The sequence below is a fragment of the Ictalurus furcatus genome, chromosome 2, assembly GCF_023375685.1.
Source record: "Ictalurus furcatus strain D&B chromosome 2, Billie_1.0, whole genome shotgun sequence".
Lineage (NCBI taxonomy): Eukaryota > Metazoa > Chordata > Actinopteri > Siluriformes > Ictaluridae > Ictalurus > Ictalurus furcatus.
In genome coordinates this window covers 4,644,724-4,663,306 of record NC_071256.1, presented here as the reverse complement: position 1 = coordinate 4,663,306, position 18,583 = coordinate 4,644,724, and the positions used below count along the sequence as shown (strand labels likewise).

The 18,583-nt window shown below is 41.4% G+C and overlaps 1 protein-coding gene across 1 annotated transcript in view; it reads left to right on the top strand.

Annotated features, from left to right (window-relative positions):
• Window positions 1-18,580, top strand: part of ube2j1 (ubiquitin-conjugating enzyme E2, J1) — a 35,406-nt gene extending 16,826 nt beyond the window's left edge. The window contains exons 2-8 of the mRNA XM_053644111.1: window positions 1,216-1,289; window positions 1,731-1,862; window positions 4,345-4,429; window positions 7,711-7,816; window positions 10,181-10,310; window positions 10,879-11,007; window positions 14,835-18,580. Coding sequence (XP_053500086.1) covers window positions 1,216-1,289; window positions 1,731-1,862; window positions 4,345-4,429; window positions 7,711-7,816; window positions 10,181-10,310; window positions 10,879-11,007; window positions 14,835-15,098 — 920 coding nt within the window. The 3' untranslated portion in view covers window positions 15,099-18,580. The remainder of the gene's footprint in view (window positions 1-1,215; window positions 1,290-1,730; window positions 1,863-4,344; window positions 4,430-7,710; window positions 7,817-10,180; window positions 10,311-10,878; window positions 11,008-14,834) is intronic.
• The last annotated feature ends 3 nt before the right edge of the window (window positions 18,581-18,583 follow it).

The window sequence follows — 18,583 nt, the reverse complement described above, 5'->3', positions numbered from 1 at the left end:
TTCGTACGGAACTTCGTGGAGTTTTATTGTGATCGTTAAGGGCGTCTCCTAAATCGGTTCGTACGGAACTTCGTGGAGTTTTATTGTGATCGTTAAGGGCGTCTCCTAAATCGGTTCGTACGGAACTTCGTGGAGTTTTATTGTGATCGTTAAGGGCGTCTCCTAAATCGGTTCGTACGGAACTTCGTGGAGTTTTATTGTGATCGTTAAGGGCGTCTCCTAAATCGGTCCGTACGGAACTTCGTGGAGTTTTATTGTGATCGTTAAGGGCGTCTCCTAAATCGGTCCGTACGGAACTTCGTGGAGTTTTATCGTGATCGTTAAGGGCGTGTTCTAAATCGGTCCGTACGGAACTTCGTGGAGTTTTATTGTGATCGTTAAGGGCGTCTCCTAAATCGGTCCGTACGGAACTTCGTGGAGTTTTATTGTGATCGTTAAGGGCGTGTTCTAAATCAGTCCGTACAGAACTTCGTGGAGTTTTATTGTGATCGTTAAGGGCGTCTCCTAAATCAGTCCGTACAGAACTTCGTGGAGTTTTATTGTGATCGTTAAGGGCGTGTTCTAAATCAGTCCGTACAGAACTTCGTGGAGTTTTATCGTGATCGTTAAGGGCGTATTCTAAATCAGTCCGTACAGAACTTCGTGGAGTTTTATTGTGATCGTTAAGGGCGTGTTCTAAATCAGTCCGTACAGAACTTCGTGGAGTTTTATCGTGATCGTTAAGGGCGTATTCTAAATCAGTCCGTACAGAACTTCGTGGAGTTTTATTGTGATCGTTAAGGGCGTGTTCTAAATCAGTCCGTACAGAACTTCGTGGAGTTTTATTTCCCCCCTGAAATTATGAATGATTTACGAATTAATCACAGTTCGTATACAGATCGATGAACGAGGCCGTGTGTTTGATTATACGGTCTGGCGTTAGTCTGGCGTTCCACTTGACTGAATGCAGCTCTGCTGTTGTAAACAGAACAAATGAAACAAACACAAAAATAAAGGAGACGCATGAAACCAGGAGTTTGCCGCAGTAAATACTTTTCGGCGCGGGCATATTGAAAGCGGAGCAATTTGCAAAACTGTCAAAACTCTGAGCGCAGACGTAAATCTGCGCATGTTTTTCCACAACAGATTTAGGGTTATGAGGAAGAAGTCTGCCTCTGTGCCTGGGAAGTGTTGTTTGAGATGATAACTCCCTGTTTTGTCATTACTTTTTGCCAGCGGTGAAGAGGCTGATGAAGGAAGCGGCTGAACTCCGGGATCCCACTGAGCACTATCACGCCCAGCCTCTGGAGGTGAGCTTCGGGGGGAAAACTCAATCAGGGCTTTTGTTAGCAGTAGCACTTCTGAGCTTCGGAGTATTGTGAGCAAAAATGACTGCCAAACACTTCTTATTATGAACAGATAATGGCGCTTAAGGCTTCGTAATCAAATCCGTGCAGCACGATGGTTTTTATATCATATCTGTTCCAATAAGCCTGTCTCAAAGGTAGAATAGTGACAAAACCAGTGCCGTTTGGTCCATGTTTCTACTCAGAATGCGAAACGGTGCTTGGTAAAGGCGCTGTTATTGGAATAAACATGCTGTTATTGGAAACTAATCAACTTTCTGCATCACACCAATCCTGTCGTGGATTACTTCTCCTATAACGGCGTACCCGGTTGTGATTTCTTCCCGAAATGTCGGGTACACGCCTGTTGTGATGTGTTTTGTGACGTGTCCACGTCCTCCTCAGGATAACCTCTTCGAGTGGCACTTCTCAGTGCGCGGGCCTCCAGATTCAGACTTCGACGGAGGGATCTACCACGGCCGCATCGTTCTTCCTCCCGAGTATCCAATGAAGCCACCGAGCATCATCCTCCTCACTGTAAGTCCTTTCACTCACCTGGAATCCTTTAACCAAACTCTTAAAATGGGAAGATGGCTAATAAAGTGGGCAGTGATGTGTAGGTCAAGCGATAGTCGACCTACTCAGATTGTCGGCCGAGTAGTGGATTTTACCGATACCGAGTCGGGCCGCATATCAAACAATTGCAAGTACAATTCAGGTTTAGCAAAAAAAAATATATCTTCGTTAAATATAGGTGCAACAATTATTGGCATCCCTATGAATTGATATGAGGAAAATATATTTGAAGTATATTCCCATTGATCTTGAATTTTTTTTAGTATACCTGGGTGAGTAGGAACAGGAAATTGTTCAGCCATGAATTCCTGTTACACAGGGGTATAAATATGAGGTAACACACAGGCCAAATTCCTTTAGTCATTCATAATAATGGGTAAGACCAAGGAATATAGCTGTGATGTGCGGCAAAAGGTTGTTGAGATTCACAAAATGGCAAGTGGATAAAAGAAAATGGCACAGGCATTGAAAATGCCCATTTCCACCATCAGGGCAATAATTAAGAAGTTCCAGTCAACTGGAAATGTTATGAATCGAGCTGGAATTGGACGTGTGTCTATATCGTCTCAACGCACTGTGAAGAGGACGGTTCGAATGGCCAAAAAATCTCCAAGGATCACAGCTGGAGAATTGCAGAAGTTAGTTGCGTCTTGGGGTCAGAAAGTCTCCAAAACTACAATCTGAAGTCACCTCCATCACCACAAGTTGTTCGGAAGGGTTTCAAGAAAAAAGCCTCTACTGTCATCCAAAAAAAACTCGAGCGTCTTCAGTTTGCCAGACACTACTGGAACTTCAAATGGGATCGGGTTCTATGAAACCAAAATAGAAATTTTTGGCAATAAACAGCAGATGTGGTTTTGGCGCACACAGAGAGGTAGCCATATGGAAAAGTACCTCATGTCCACAGTTAAATATGGAGGTGGATCTTTAATGTTTTGGGCTGTTTTTCTGCCAGAGGACCTGGATATTTTGTTAGGATACATGGCATCATGGACTCTATCAAATATCAACAGATATTAAATGAAAACCTGACTGCCTCTGCCAGAAAGCTTCAAATGGGCCGTGGTTGGATCTTCCAGCAGGATGATGATCCAAAACATGCATCAAAATCAACACAAAAATGGTTTACTGACCACAAAATCAAGCTCCTGCCATAGCCATCCCAGTCCCCTGACCTGAACCCCATAGAAAACCTGTGGGGTGAACTGAAGAGGAGAGTCCACCAGCGTGGACCTGGAAATGTGAAGGATCTGGAGAGATTCTGTATGGAGGAACAATCTCAGATCCCTCGCCATGTATTCTCCAGCCTCATCAGGCATTATAGGAGAAGACTCAGAGCTGTTATCTTGGTAAAGGGAGTAAGGCACAGAGTATTGACTAAAAGGGTGACAATAATTGTGCACACATATTTAACGAAGATATATATATATATATATATATATATATATATATATATATATATATATATATATATATATATATATAAATTTTTATAAACCTGTGTTGTGTTTGCAATTGTTTGATATCCATGAGAGCAGAGTATTTTTGTGGATTTTTTTTTTAAACAAAAGATCAAAAGGTTCAACAATAAAGACAATTTTTCACAGCCTTCTTTCCTCATATTTATCGAGCGTGCCAATATTAGTGGAGTGCCCCGTATATCCAAACTGAACAAAATAAGTAACACTCCAAATAACAAATAAAAATAGAGACCTCCAAAATGAATTTTAAAAAAAACACTTAAAATAACACAACAAAATTTGTCAGTGATGGTTTTTTTTCGCCTCTAGAGGGCGCTCCTATACTGTAGAACGACCACGGACCCTCCTCAGTCGCTTTCGCAGAGGACACAACCAGGAAAAACTATAGTTGTGGCTACCAAAAAGTCAGAAAATGAATCCCATCCGATCCAGCTGGATGTTCATATTAGGAAACTACTAGTGCTGTTAGTTAGATATGAGCTTTCAATAACTTAATGCAAGTTTCTAAATTCTCCTCACGCATTTTTGTATTTTTTTTTATTTAAAAAGCGCAACTTTCTCTTTGAGCTCTCATCTCATCTCTCCATCTCAGTTTTTTGTTCTCTCTGGAGCAATAGACGGAGTTAGCGGCAAAAGAAAGGACTCGATCAAAGGCTCTAACTGACAGCCCGATACAGTGGCAGATGTAAAGCTGACTGCTGAAACGTTGGGGCTTGTTTATGAGCGCGTAAAAATGCTTGCTGATTTATTATTCCCTCGCTTGAAATGTAGACGGTTGTCATAGGATGTGCTGCTCGTCGTCCTGAACCTCTCCCACACTGTTTTTCCTTCTCCTCTTCATCTTCAGCAATCAATATGCATCATTTCCCCCCCATCACGTTATCTTTCCAGCTTATGCTCATACTGCCACATATTCCTAATCCTTAATTATTTTAATCAGTGCCAAAATCCTCTTTCCGCAGCCCAACGGGAGGTTTGAAGTCGGGAAGAAGATCTGCCTGAGCATATCTGGGCATCACCCGGAGACCTGGCAACCATCCTGGAGCAGTGGGTACCACAGAGCCCATGAACCATACACACAAAACACACTTCATTAAACAAAGCACCAGTCCTCCGTGCCCAGTGGGTACGCGGAGCAAATGAGGGATTAAAGGGTTCATTTGAATGTAAATGAAGTCGTTACGCTAATGTCCTTGTGGCACTGGCGTCTTCCAGATTGTTCTATCAGCACGCTTTCCTTTCCGTTCGCCCCTAATTGAAAACAAAAATTGAAATAAAGAATCGGGGTGATGTAGAGGGTTGTTTAAACTGGGCATAGATACTGTTTCAGCTATTAAAACATCCTGATTTAAACTGTTTTCCTGAAATGGGCACCGGAATTCAATCAAAAACAGCATTCACCCTATTATCAGGAGGTTGCGAGTTCAAATCCAGTGGGGGGGGGGGGGGTGGTTTGGCGAAGACTAAATTAGGGAGAAAATATCTTCAGATGATAAGGCCTCATATTGCTACTCAAAATGCTCCGATCTGTCCGGGGGGAAAAAAAACAGTTCTTCACCCCAGACAAGCCCTGTTTAAAAGAGAAAACATATACTAGAAAATGGAGGAATAAACTGCAGTGGATATGGAACTAAGCATTAAAATCGCAACGATTGATCAACTCGCATACACTGAAGCCTTAAAGTCGTCTTTGTACCTTTTTAAAGTTGTTTTTTTTTTTTTGTAAATCGTGCTGACATGAGCCTTCAGGATCCACGCAGTTTATTCGAGGTTATTAAGTGCGGATTTATTTGTGGAGAATGTGTAGCTCTGAACTAGATTAAAGGCCTTGTGAAGCAAATTTTTAATTGCATTACGTTCGAAGGATCTGTCTGTCTGCATCGTCTGTTCGCGTAACAGACTCGGCATCAACTAGCTTTGTCCGTATCGCTCGCTTTATGTAGTTGTCGTCTTGTTTTTTTTCGACACGACTCATTCGATTTCCTTTATATCTTTGCATCAATGCGTCCCGGAGCTGCGAGTAGAGACGAGGAAGGAGATTCGCCTCGGGTAGAATTATCAGGATATCACCTAAGAGTAAGGCAGAGAGGGTGAAAATTGAACAGGAATAATGAATAAAGACTCGTAGCTGGCTACAATAAAGCATTATCAAGCTGTCAAAGGGGTGTTACTAAGTACTAACTTATTAAGGCGTCCAAACTTTTGCACAGGCCACAATTTCACATGTTCCCGCCCCCTTACTATTTTAAGTTCGTCAAATATAAAGTGCAATTAGTCTTTGTAGAAAAATTTATATATATATAAAAAAAATACTTTGACCATGGGTGCCTGAACATTTGCACATTTCCCAGATAACTTTTGTCAGTTCTTTCATACTGAATCACCAGTGTGGATTTCTACAGGGTTCCAGCTGAAGGAAGCAGTTGCAGTACTGCCTCCAGTGACGAGCCGTTAGTGTTTTTTTGTTTTGTTTTTTTCCCCCCCTTATCTAACTCCAATCATCTCATCACCCAGAGTAGCTTCACTTTCAGCACTAAAGGTGTTGTAGCTCAGTGGTTCTTAAACATTTTTGAACAGACAAACATTGATATGGTGAGGTTTTCTCTTAGGAGGCCGTATTGCTCTAAGGCTACATGGGAAGCATTTATCTCTCTGAAGTACCGTTCTGTTCAGTCATTTAACGCAGAGGTCGAGAACCTTTTCAGCTGGCAGAGCCATAAAAGCCAAAACAAAAAGTTGTTTTTTTTGTTGTTTTTTTTTTTTTTACTTTAACGAGCCAGATAATATTGTTCTAGTTATTATCTTGTACTATTATTGCATAATTATCAAAAGTTTTAATGTAATAAAGGCCATTTGACATTTTGCTTGTTCTTGACCTAAGAGCCTGCACTTCACCTAATAGGCCTGTAGGTGGCACTTGGACGTCATTTAAATCAATTACGATCGTTTCATCAAATGGTAAATCAATACACGATGCAGTAAGTAAGTAGGTTGAACACTATTTACCATTAATGTGACTTCCAAGTATACAAAATCATCTGTCCGTTCGGACTGGAAAGAACGATACTCGTCGTCTTTTTTTTTTTTTTTTTTTTTTTTTTTTTTTTTTTCTTTTAGCTATTTCAACTTTGTTTAAAAAAAAAAATGAAAACAGACCGGCTGTGTAGTTTTCAGATGATTTATGAATTAGACCAGGAAATTACTGCTCTGCTCCATATTGTCCAGTGAAATTTGAGCTTGTTGTGCAACAGGTTGTTGTTGTTTACATGACAAACGGGCATCGATTATGAATTATGTAATATTTGACCATATGTCATTTTAATTGACACACTAGCTTTCGTGATTCCTATTGTTTTTCCTGCCGCTGAGCCACTGAAAGAGCCATAGGTTCTCGACCCCCGATTTAATGCAAACTGTTTTCAGTGGACTGTGTAGCCGGTGTGATAACGTCCATAGAAGGCAGTAGAGGCGCCGCCAACAAAATTCCATCGACGTACGGCTTCAGTACATCAAGTGACTGATTTTCCTCCTTTTCCCAGCTTCAAAATGGCTCGCTTTTCTCCCATAGACAGCTCTTTTGATCTTCATGTTGGTTTATCCTTTTTTAACAATAAGTGCAGTCTTCACAGGGGAATCTGAAAGCTGAAAACCAAGAGTAGATGTTCAGAGCTATTTATCGTTTAAACAGTCAATCTAACAGGACACACCTGGGCAACAGGAAATGCCTGTCAGTCACGTGTTCCACCTACAAATTTCGTGGTCTGATACAAAATGTGTTGCGTTCTATGTCGTCTAACACATCTACATATGTAAATATCAGGAAATAAATGCCAGAATTCTAAACTTTCTTCTTATATTGATCATTTGATTTCAAACACACATGCCATCAGTCTATCCAAAAAAAAAAAACCTGAATAGCTTCTGAACACTAAACAGCAACAATAGCTTGTCTCACTGACGTTCCTTAACGTTAAATGTAACCATAAAAGGTTCAAATGCATGATGTGCCTTTCATTAATAAATAAAACCTTGTAATCATTGGTAGATCGCTGTGGTAAAAAAAATTCGCTAATCAAATCCCAGAACCCCTTGGCTTTGCTTCACCCCATTCTTGAGAGCCAGCGTTGAACCCATCCAGACACGAGGCTGTTCTCAGAATCATGTTTGAGACAGAAAGCACAGCATTACAGGCCGTTATGTAACGCCACATGCAGCGTTGCGTGTTGTCCTCTGGGAGCAATCGTCCGTCCTGTTATGTCCTCATCTAATACAGTGTGACAGTTTTTCCATCCTTGTGTCGTGACTTTTACTTTGTGTGTGTTTTTCAGTCCGGACAGCTTTAATAGCGATTATAGGGTTCATGCCGACTAAAGGAGAGGGAGCTATAGGATCACTGGATTACACTCCTGAAGAAAGGAAAGCCCTGGCCAAGAGGTAAGAAATCATTTAGTTCTCCCTCTCTAACCCCAAGCCCCCCCCCCCCCCCCCCCCAACCACCAACCGTCTGTGTTGCGTCCTACCGAACACACATTTCTGAATGATCATAACTACTCTGGGAAAGATCCCTCTTCATTTAACATAAGCACAATTAAATAAATAAATATGTAAAACGACACTACCGTGAGGTCGACTATGAAGTACTGATTAAGGCAATGTGTAAAGAGGGTTGAAGCAGATTACTCGGGGCTTAAAGGCATTCTCAATGAGTGGGTGTCGTGTCATTTTCTGGGCCTTTTCACGGTTCAATCCCGTCCCTGTGTAAATGTACAAATCATGCCCGTATCATTTGAACAGTTTAAAAATCCCGCCCAGTTTTAATAGCTCTGCATATAGCATACATCTCATTGTTGACCTAAGCAGTAGTGCAGTTCGAATGAATTGTGCTGAAATCCATTGCATAGATGTTTACAGACTGACTTTATTTGATGCATAAGAATATATTCCCTTTATGTCAGTTGTAGGGCAAAGCAGATCAAAGTTTCCTTCTCTCACAGTCACGTAGCACATAGAGTGCATTGTATGAACATCATACATTATTAAAGGAATAGATCATATTGTCTGAAGTGGTTTGAACTGGAACTCTTTGTAACTTTGAAGCTCTAGTGCTAAACTAAAGAAACTAACTTTGAATACGTGTTCAGGGTAAGGAAAAGGGTTCAGTGTACTCCTTTTAAGATAACACTGTACTGCTCCTGAGGGGTGCAGCCATAAATCATTGGCCCTATTGTTGGGAAATCCAAACCCAGTTCAAATCCCAACATTACGCGAGCCAAGGGAGCTAAATCGGTAGGTGGGAGCGATGTCGATACTCTCTCTCCCCTGTCAATCACAGCAACACTAGCCAATCTCTGAGCTCACGTATGCGGAAGAGGGCAGAGAGTACGTTCCTTTAAGAAGCAGTTTGTAAAAAGATGCGGTTGGCTGGCTTCACACGTGACGGGCAGGTGACGTCGATCACCGATGTAGGAATTGAGTATTACAATAATACGGCGAAGAATCAAATCATTAAGATAAAGATTCAAAGGATATAAAGAACCAGCCATCCATTGGTTTGTACAGGAAGCAAATCCAGCAGCACAATCTCGGAGTACTGAATCACAGCATGTTCACGGTTAATAAAACGCCGGTGCGTGACACGCAGCGAGTGCGTTCTAATAAAGGCTCTTCAGCCCCCGTCTCGGCTTTTCCCTTTCTTACAGTGCAGCACATATGTTAAGGATCTGTACCGAACCTCGAGAGATTCGAGTCATTATCAGAGAGCCTCTGAATCCAGCATGTGTGGGCACGCAGCGTTTCTATATATTTTTTTTTTTTTTTCCCGAAGGAGCTAGAGTTAAAAGAAAAGTTTGAACCAACATAAGTAGATGAAGACGGATCAGCTATTAACACATCAAGATTAAAGTCTTCAGCAAAAAATCCACGCAATTAACACCTAGAGATTGGACGAGTTCGGGTGGCGAGAGAACACCAGGTTGAAATGTGCGCACGTTTGTTTGAACCGTGTGTACATTCTAACTCTCCTAATCTGTCCTAACGTAGACTTTTTGCATTTTGGCTTTCAGCCATCGTCCTTAAATCTTCCAATTCACCATTAAGATTATGTTTCAGGTTCTTTGTCGTATTTTTTATTTTATTTTTTTTTTGGTCTAGGAGTGCAGCGAAAGCTCCGAGTCATGTAACAAGCCGATGGATATGAAACACTTCCAGTCATTTGAATTATAGACGAAATGAATGACGAGTTACAAAATCAAAGCAGAGTTCCAAAGTCCCTGTGTAAGTTACTATAGAAACGATAATGTCTCATAACAAGAGCATGATGATTTGATGGAAGATGTTGGGAGCTTGAGATTGGACCCCCCCACCCCCCACCACAGTCTCACCACTGAAATTGCTTCTCGGGTCAGGTTCTCACCAGAGAATTTGAGAAACCTGAACTTTTGGGTCGTCATGTCAGCAACTTTGGAGGTTTTGGGCTGATTGACCTGACGTTTCTCTCAGTGATACTGTATATAGTGGATTGCACGCATTTCTTCAAAGCTTTTCGTTATTAGATTTCCACCCACCTGTCATGAAATTTGAAACAAATCCGGTATAAATAGTTTGGCGGAGCTGTAAGAACTTGGGCATGCGGACGAAAACAGAAGATGTGGTGATCTCGGTGACCCTCAAATAACGAATGATGATAAATATTTATTTAAAAATAAATGTTTGTTTCGTTTTTGCTTCCAAAGAACATGGACGTCGTAGGTGGAACCACTAATCCATCTACGTTTTCTGTTCTCGGAACTGTGCTTTCAGGTCTCAGGATTTCTGTTGCGAGATGTGCGGTTGCTCGATGCGTACAGCTCTGCAGCCACTGACGCCCAACAGCGAGCGCCAGCCCGTGGACCCTCAGGCTCAGCAACTAGCACAGCAGATCAACTTTAAGGTACATTCACCAGCACATACGCTATTGTTGTTTTTCCTGGAACGGAGCAGACTTTCCTGCAGACCTGTCCATCTTACTTGCGGCAGAATTGTACGACACAGTCCTACACACACTCACAAGAAGGCTGAAAACCCAACAAAAGAAAAAATACCGCCGGCTTACAAAGCAGAGAAGTTTGTTTTGACTAAATTTACTGAAGCATGCAGCAGAAATTGCCTGAATGTTCATATTAAAGTATTCACATTAATTAACTGGCTCTGCACTTAATGAGGCATCTTTTTCTTTCTTTTTTTTTTTTTTCTTTCTTCTTTTACATTCTTACCCAGCTTCTGACCTTGGTACTGTTTTCTCCATCTGGCAGCAAATCGAGTATTTTTAAGCTACTCTTGCTAGATCCGTTACCCGACTAGCAACATTTCCAATGCATTTACATTTACAGATCTGATACTGACTTTCCACAACTCTCTTATATAATCGCACAAAAAAAAAAAATGTCCAGACACACAAAGGCAAGAGAAATGTTGCTGGGTGTGTCGGATTTCAGGCTTGTGCTTGGGTTTTTCCATAGGCTGAGTCCAGCACATCATCCACCGCCAGTGAGAGTAAAGAGACCGCGAGCGTTAGCCAAACTGCCCAACAGGAGACGAGCTCCATCTCAGAGGGGCTGGACAGTGAAGCTACAGCTCCGGCCGAACAGGTGGGTGAAAACGCACAGTCCGCAATCCGATCTCACGTGTGGCACACAAACGAGCTTCCGGGCGCAGAATTCTGGCTGCGTAAGCTCTCTCGCATCACTCATGTTTCGTTCCCACTCACCCCTGAGGCCCATCGCGCATGCTTTTATCACGCAGCGCCTCACAACAGAAACGTTGGGGCTGTTACGCATTCTGCACTGGGCTCCTGGCTGTGTTCCACTCCACTCCGTCTAACTGTATCCTCCGCAGCGTTTCCGTCTCACTTCCTGTTCAGTGCAGAGGAACATACACACACTGGGGCCACACAGTTACGGTCAATTTACTCACTTTTGACCCCCCCAGCAGTTTCACAGACCCATTACGTTAAGAGCTATTACGGGGTATGGCTGCTTTAGGGACGATATGAGGGAGAGAATGCTGCATGTGTGCGAAAGTTAGCCGTTTCTCTTAGTGCTTTACATAACTGACGTCCCAGCTGCCCAGTCATATATGTGTATGTGTGTGTGTGTGTGTGTGTGTGTGTGTGTGTGTGTGTGTGTGGGAGAGAGTGGCTTATTGTACTCATTGTGTAGTAATGTCATTGCGAGACATTTCTGCATAATGCAGCATCACAACAATTACACCACAGATTTTGCAGAAGGTTTCTCTAATTGTGCACACAATCGATCCTGTCGAATCCACAGATTAGTTCTCATTTGCGAACGCAGTGAATCAGAGTTTCTCTCACGGCGCTTCCATTCATTCCGCCTTTTGTGAGACGCGGCTTGCTCATCCGCTCGTGTTTTCCGAAGCGAAGTGTAGAAATCCATGTAAGTCATACAAATTACAAATCCGTCGCTAAAATACTAATTCCTTCCCCACTGCTTGATTTAATAAGCACTGACATTACCGCCTCTCTAAGAGCCTGACTTTTAACGCCTTCATCCCGTCAGAGAAGCCAGTCCTCGCTCCCTTCATGCGCCAGTACACTTACAGACGCGCACATCCATCATGAAGTCCCCCAGAAGCATTGTGTGTAGTTGCTCACTGGTGCTAGTGGTTGCACCACCATGGTATGCAACAGCCGTAATGCAGAACTGCTTTTCTCTTCCCTTTTTCCTGGCCGTCATGGCAGATGGTGAGAACTTTTTTCTGACTTCTCCTCTCCTCTCTCCTGTCGTGATTTCAAGTCAGATCGGATCCGGGGTGAATCCATCCACCCCTAACTCTCTGTCGCTACACATGGCGGACTGTCTGGATCGATCAAAGGCATCCAAGCGGGAGGCAACATTTAAGCCGCGTGCTTTAAAAAGCATGACGGCAACTAACGCTAATCGCTTTGGAAGCTGTTTATACTCCGTGGCCCAATAAGCTCCGCTTTCAAATGCATCCATGTTCATAGAGCTATTCTCATATTTTTTTATTAGGAATTTCTCAGTAGGGAGCTAAATCATCACTTTGAGAGTTTGCGAGGTTTTATCATAAAGTCGATGCCATAATCTAGTTTCAGTCCTTTCTGCTTTCATACTGTATCGCTGATTAAACAGGTCTCTCAGGGTATTCTTGTCGGTTACCCGTTATGAAACGTATAAGAAGGTCTTTTAATGAGGGCTGGTAATCGATAGGCTATCTGCATTCAGTCCCTGGTCTGTCCTTGTACGGATAACGTTGCAGTTTTATGCGTCAAACGGTCGTGATAAGCCGAAGAACACTGGGAGTTTCTGCGATATAAATATGGTCACCAAGGACCCACACCACTCCGGTGAGAGGAAAGTCACGGATGGATGTCGAGACATGGTGTTAAGTAAGCTTCTGATGTCTATATCGGATTGCGATACTGCTCACACTCCTTGGCGTCTAGCTGATCATTTTTCAAGTGTTTTTCGCAAGAAATTTCCAAAATCATACAGCGTAAAGCCATCTTTAATCAGTTTTGATTTTCTTACTCGCTCTGATTCGTTAGTTTACGTAGAGAGTAGAAGGAAAGCACGTTTGGGTCTTCTTAGCTGAAACCGCTCCAATCAGCCAATCGTGTTCCAGCAGCACAATGTATAATATCAACCAGGTACAGGTCTAGAACATCAGCTGATTTTCACTTCAAACATCAGGACGAGGAAAAGTGTGACTCTGACCGTGGCATGGTTATTGGTGCCATATGAGCTGTTTTTTTTTTTTTTTTGGTTTTGTTTTGTTTTGTTATTTCAGAAACTGTTGATCTTTTGGGATTCTCACATACAGCGGTCTCCAGAGTTAACAAAGAATGGTGTGGGGGGAAGAAAAGCAAAAAAAAAAACCATCCCTTGACCATTAGTTGTCTGTTTTGGAAATGGGGAAATTTGACTGGTGTGAGCTGACAGAATGGCTTCTGTAACTCGAATAACCACTCTTTACAGTCGTGCTGAGCAGAAAAGCATCTCAAAAAGCACAACACATCGCATCTTAGAAGCAGAAGAGCACATCAGGTTCCACTCCTCCTGTCAGCCAAGAGCAAGAATCTGAGGCTAAAGTGGACAGCTGTTGTTGTGGACACCCTAATTATTTGTTCTTCCTGAAAACAGTTAACAGGTCTAAATCTACATCTGGGTTTCTATACAGCTGCTTTGTGACGATATCTATTGTTAACAAATCCACCAATTTAGCAATTCATGTGCAGTTATCATCCTCTTGTGTGACGTGAAAGCCTGCGCACTCGTCCTGTCTAAAGCTTTCAAATTACACCGCTCTTTTATGGAGGAAAAACACCTTGCATCTTTGATGTTTTCTATGCAGGTGTGCAGCACTCCACAAACACATTCTTCAACTAAAGCACTTCTGCCCGGGTATAAACCAGGCTCTATGAACGAGTGCGTTTATTTATAGAGGTTAGCGACATGCTCCGGGCCACGTTTCCATTTTTCATTTTTTTTTTTTTTTACAGCTGTTCAAGCTCAAGCTAGCGTGCCCCTGTTTAGTAATTCACATGTGAAATCCATTCACCACCCAGATCTGAGCGTCGCACTTCACAGCTAAATTAAACCTGAAGGCCTTCTGGGTTAATGGGGTGTTTAATACACCGTATTCTCTGTCTGTGTGAGGTCAGCAAGACACGGCACTGTTCTTAACAGCGCGCTCAAAGGGAAATCAAATAGCTTTGTCATTTCTGGCAGTCGTATATAAACCCAACGGGCACCGATTTCCTGCTTATTGGTGTCTGGTGGCTGTTTCGTATGTAAACGACTCGCCCTACTTTTGTTAACATGCCTTTTGTTCACGTGCATGATGTCTTGTAGCTTGATGTGGATCAACAACTTTCCCTAAATAACATGGCGCTTTCTGATTATCTGCTTAACGAGAGAATGAAAAAGTCGCCATCTTTTCACATTTTTTATATATATATATATATATATATATATATAATATAGCAAATTGGTAGGTGAAGACTTTCTCAAATCCTCCTAGTCTGATTCTGAAAATGAACCTTACATTGTGCATTACCTTATAATGAAAGTGGGATTAGAGGAACGAGGCGCTAGAATATTGTCACGTTATATTGGACGGTTTCTAATATTTCTGCTATTTTGTGGAATGGATTTAAACAGGACCAGTAGACTACAGTCACCAGATCTCAACCCAGTTTAACCCTTGTGAGAGATTTTGAACCAAGTGCCAATGAAGAATGGTGTTCACCCGTACACTGCTGTTCTGGAGACTTCTCGAGCAACGCCAAGGCACATTGAAGATGTTTTGTTGGCCTGATTGCTTACGAAGTCTTTCACTGTGTTTGTTTTATTTATTTATTTTTTTGTTCTTTAATTCGTCCCTGCATGTGTACAGTATATTGGTGTCTCACGCCACCTTGTTTCCCCTCCAGGCTGAGTCGGTGTCTGAACCCGCCTCCACTCCTACGACTCCCAGCTCTCGGCCCCTGAGCCCTCGACAGCGGCGCGCTCAGAACCAGAACCAGAACCAGCCACAACGCCGGCCCACTTACCCAGCATTCCCTGCAGCAGCCCAGCAAGACGGCAACCACACGGGCTCAGCCGTGCTCATCGTGCTGCTCACGCTGGCTCTCGCCGCCCTCGTCTTCCGCAGGATCTACCTGGCCCAGGACTACAAGTTTGACTACGAGCTCTGACCACAGAGTTTAAAAAAAATATATATATACATATATAAACTCCCACCAAAACTAAACTGCCGCCAACCTCCACCACCTTCCAGCTGCCACGATCTCCTCAGTGATGCCTGATTGTGCTTAATAGTGCATACCAAAGGAGGAGGGCAGCTCATACTGTACTTATTTAGAAATTAATCACATCTCTACTATATTTAGAAAAGAAAATGACTGACTCATGTTGGAAATACACTCTTTCTTTCTTAATTTGAAAGGACTGGCAGTCGAACTTCCTGTCCAGGAAATATGGTTTGCCTGGAATACAATGGGATCTCGCTGTTTTTCCCCCATATGCTGACATGCTGGTTGTCTAGGTTATATCTATTGCAAGCCATTTTAATTGAGGTAAAGTTTTATTTATGAAGCTGGATATGAAAGTTATTTCGTAAATCATTCTTGGGAGAAATGTGGTACTCGCGAATCACCCCTTAAGTTTGTGCCGCCTAGTTTTTGTAAATTTGAGTTTTAAAATCGCAATGTGTTACTGTAACAACTCTGTGTCACCGGAATGTTTTTAAATCTTTGTTTGCTTTGGCCCAATACTGCCGTTCACTAAATCTGTCTAGTTGCTTTTTTTTTTTTTTGTTTTTTTTCAGGCTTCTGTTTACATTTTTATTGCCCCGCTTGTCTTTAAAATGCTTTAAAAAGCAAATGGGATTGTCACCGTTATTGTCACTGCAGTTATATGTACTCTAAAGGACTTTTAGAGGACTCTAAAAAAAAATTATGTATTGTTCTTTTAATATTAACCCTTGTGCGTCAATTAAAAGAAAAAAGTTACACCTGGTTCCATAGAGGACAAAAACGTCCATGTCCAAAAACTGTCATAAAAATATTATATATTCTTATTTTTTTTCCACTTTCACTGATAAAAGGTGATTTTTTTTTTTTTTTTTTTTTTTTTTTTTTTTTAAATTTAAAACCATCATCAGTTCTAGTCATAATTACCAAACATTCATTCTCAGAATTTGAACCCTTTAAACGCCGGTTTCTTTACATAATGCAAAAATCTTCAAAGCTCCGTAGGACTCGTATACGTGGGTTAGGGTTGTCATTTCCAGTACAATATAATTGACTTTCTCTCAAACTGTTCACACACACAAAATTTTCAGTACACACACATACGAACCCCGACTCTGATATCCACACACACACACACACACACACACACACAAAATTATAGCTGCATCATTTATTCATATGCTCTATAATACAGCAGAATCAGAAAAAAAGGGAAAGCATGAGAAAATACTACATTTCCAGAAATTAATTTTTATTATTATTTATTTATTTTTAATCAATGTTTTGAAACCTTACGGTTTGTCCTTAAGGTCTTGAGTGAGTAACTATTTTGTGTACCTAGTTTAAAATTTATGAAAAGCAAATGAGGGTGAAATATTAAAATTCCAATTAAAAAATAAACACTTAAAAATTAATGCTGTTTGCATCAACACAGACAAAATTATTATTCTTTTTTTTAAAAAAAAAAAAACAACAAAATGAAAAAGATAAACGTGTGCATAAGGACGCACAAGGGTTAATGGTGACACAAAAGCAGATAATCTCAAAGGAAATATCCGAACTGAAAGTGCTTAGTAAATATAATGTAGGTAGGCTTTAGGCTTGTTCGATATTGATTTTTTTTTTTTTTTTTTCCACCTGTTGCTATTTACCATTAAAAAAAAATTCACAGTGAATGAATGATCATCCAGATATTTAAAAAAAAAAAAAAAAAAAAAAAACACATTCTACCATTTCAGGTTTAAGGAGAGTATGGGTTTGCTTAATGTTATTATCTGTGAAGTCAGGAACTGCCTGGATTTTGGATTTCTCGCTGATTCCATAGCACAGTAAACAGTTTGATGCAAGCCTATGTAATCTTTTGTTTTTTTCTTCCTCTTTTCCACAAAAAACGAAGGTGCCGTTTATGCCTGAAATGTTTTGCTGGCAACCCTTATTACGACAGTTAAGTGATGGTAACTATATACTTGTCGAATGTTGGCTAGATCAAACATGCATTAATAATTACGTCACATCCACGTACTCAAAAACATTCTCAAGCATGTGAGAATGGGCGAAGGGGCGGGGCTTCCAGGTGATGTCGGTTAATACTGGAGAGTTCAAAACGCGTGTGCAAATTATTCAAGATTCATATATATCGGTCAGTCCCTGCAGGATTTTGCGAGCGCGGAAAGGAACGCAAAAGCAAGGGTACTCCGCACTATTTCAGAGGACGAGCTTGCAAATATTTCAAAATTTCAGATTTGGGCCGAGACGCGTCATGTGACGTCATCACAACGCGCATCCAACCGAAGCGCGCTTCGATTCACGTGCGTCGAAAGTAGAGTACAGCTGAAAGTTCTCGTTTACCAACAAACCTCACTGCGAAACGCAATTTTGTGCAATTTCGCTGATTCAAGTCATTTTCTGCAACAAATCAATAAAACGCACCAAAAAAAACAAATTTTGAAAAAACCCAAGCGTTTTTGTCCGCCACAATCGCTTAAAAATCTCCACGTAATTCTGATCTATTGACTCGTCTACTGTTTTACTGCTTGGCTGGTGCATTTTTGATTGACAACTCCAAGATTTTTGCAACTATGGAGCTGCTACACAAACTGTTATATATATATATATATATGTGTGTAACATCACGTAGGGACGATTAAATTGTTAAAGCGAACACGAGCCTAATAAGTGTCACTAGAACGTGATATGATCTGATCTATGACTACGATGGTGAAATATTCGCCTTGATTTCTAGACCTGGGGGGAGGGGGTGTTGTTTTTGTTTTCTAATGCAAGCCAGTCACTTTCTACTAATGAATATAATGATGATAGATATGAGACAAACTGGGTATTGTGTTTTCCAGCCAAAGCTTTCCGTCATTGGTTGCCAAGCTGAGAGAGCCGTACCCTCTGTTACAGGGCACGCACACGATCAGCAGACCTTCGAGGAGGACAAACCTTGAAACAAAAGGAAGACTTGGTGGTCGGCAATATTGCATTCCTATAGATAGGGATTTTTCTTTATTTATTTATTTATTTTTTAAAAACTATAAATCCGGTTTAGAAACGTTAATATATGTTGTTATGACCTGTAATCATGTTAAAGGACTTTTTGAGCCTCACAAGGCTTCTGATGCATGCGCTTCTGGTCAGGTACAAAATATTGTCACGTTGAATTGCACCCCATCTAATGTTCGCCAAAGTTACCACGAAGTTCATTAAAGTGCATCAGATCTAGACAAGCTCTTGCAGAAGTCTATGCTCTTAAATAACGACCTGCGCAAACACACACGGTTGCTGAAGTGCCCCTTAGTGAGGGTTCTGACAGACTGCGTAAGTCTTTCCAGCCTGTAGTGCTTTTAATTGTGATAGAATTGTAATAGTGCTTTTAAAAGTTTTACGCTAGTTTATACCCTGCATTTAAAATGGCTCGGGTTTAA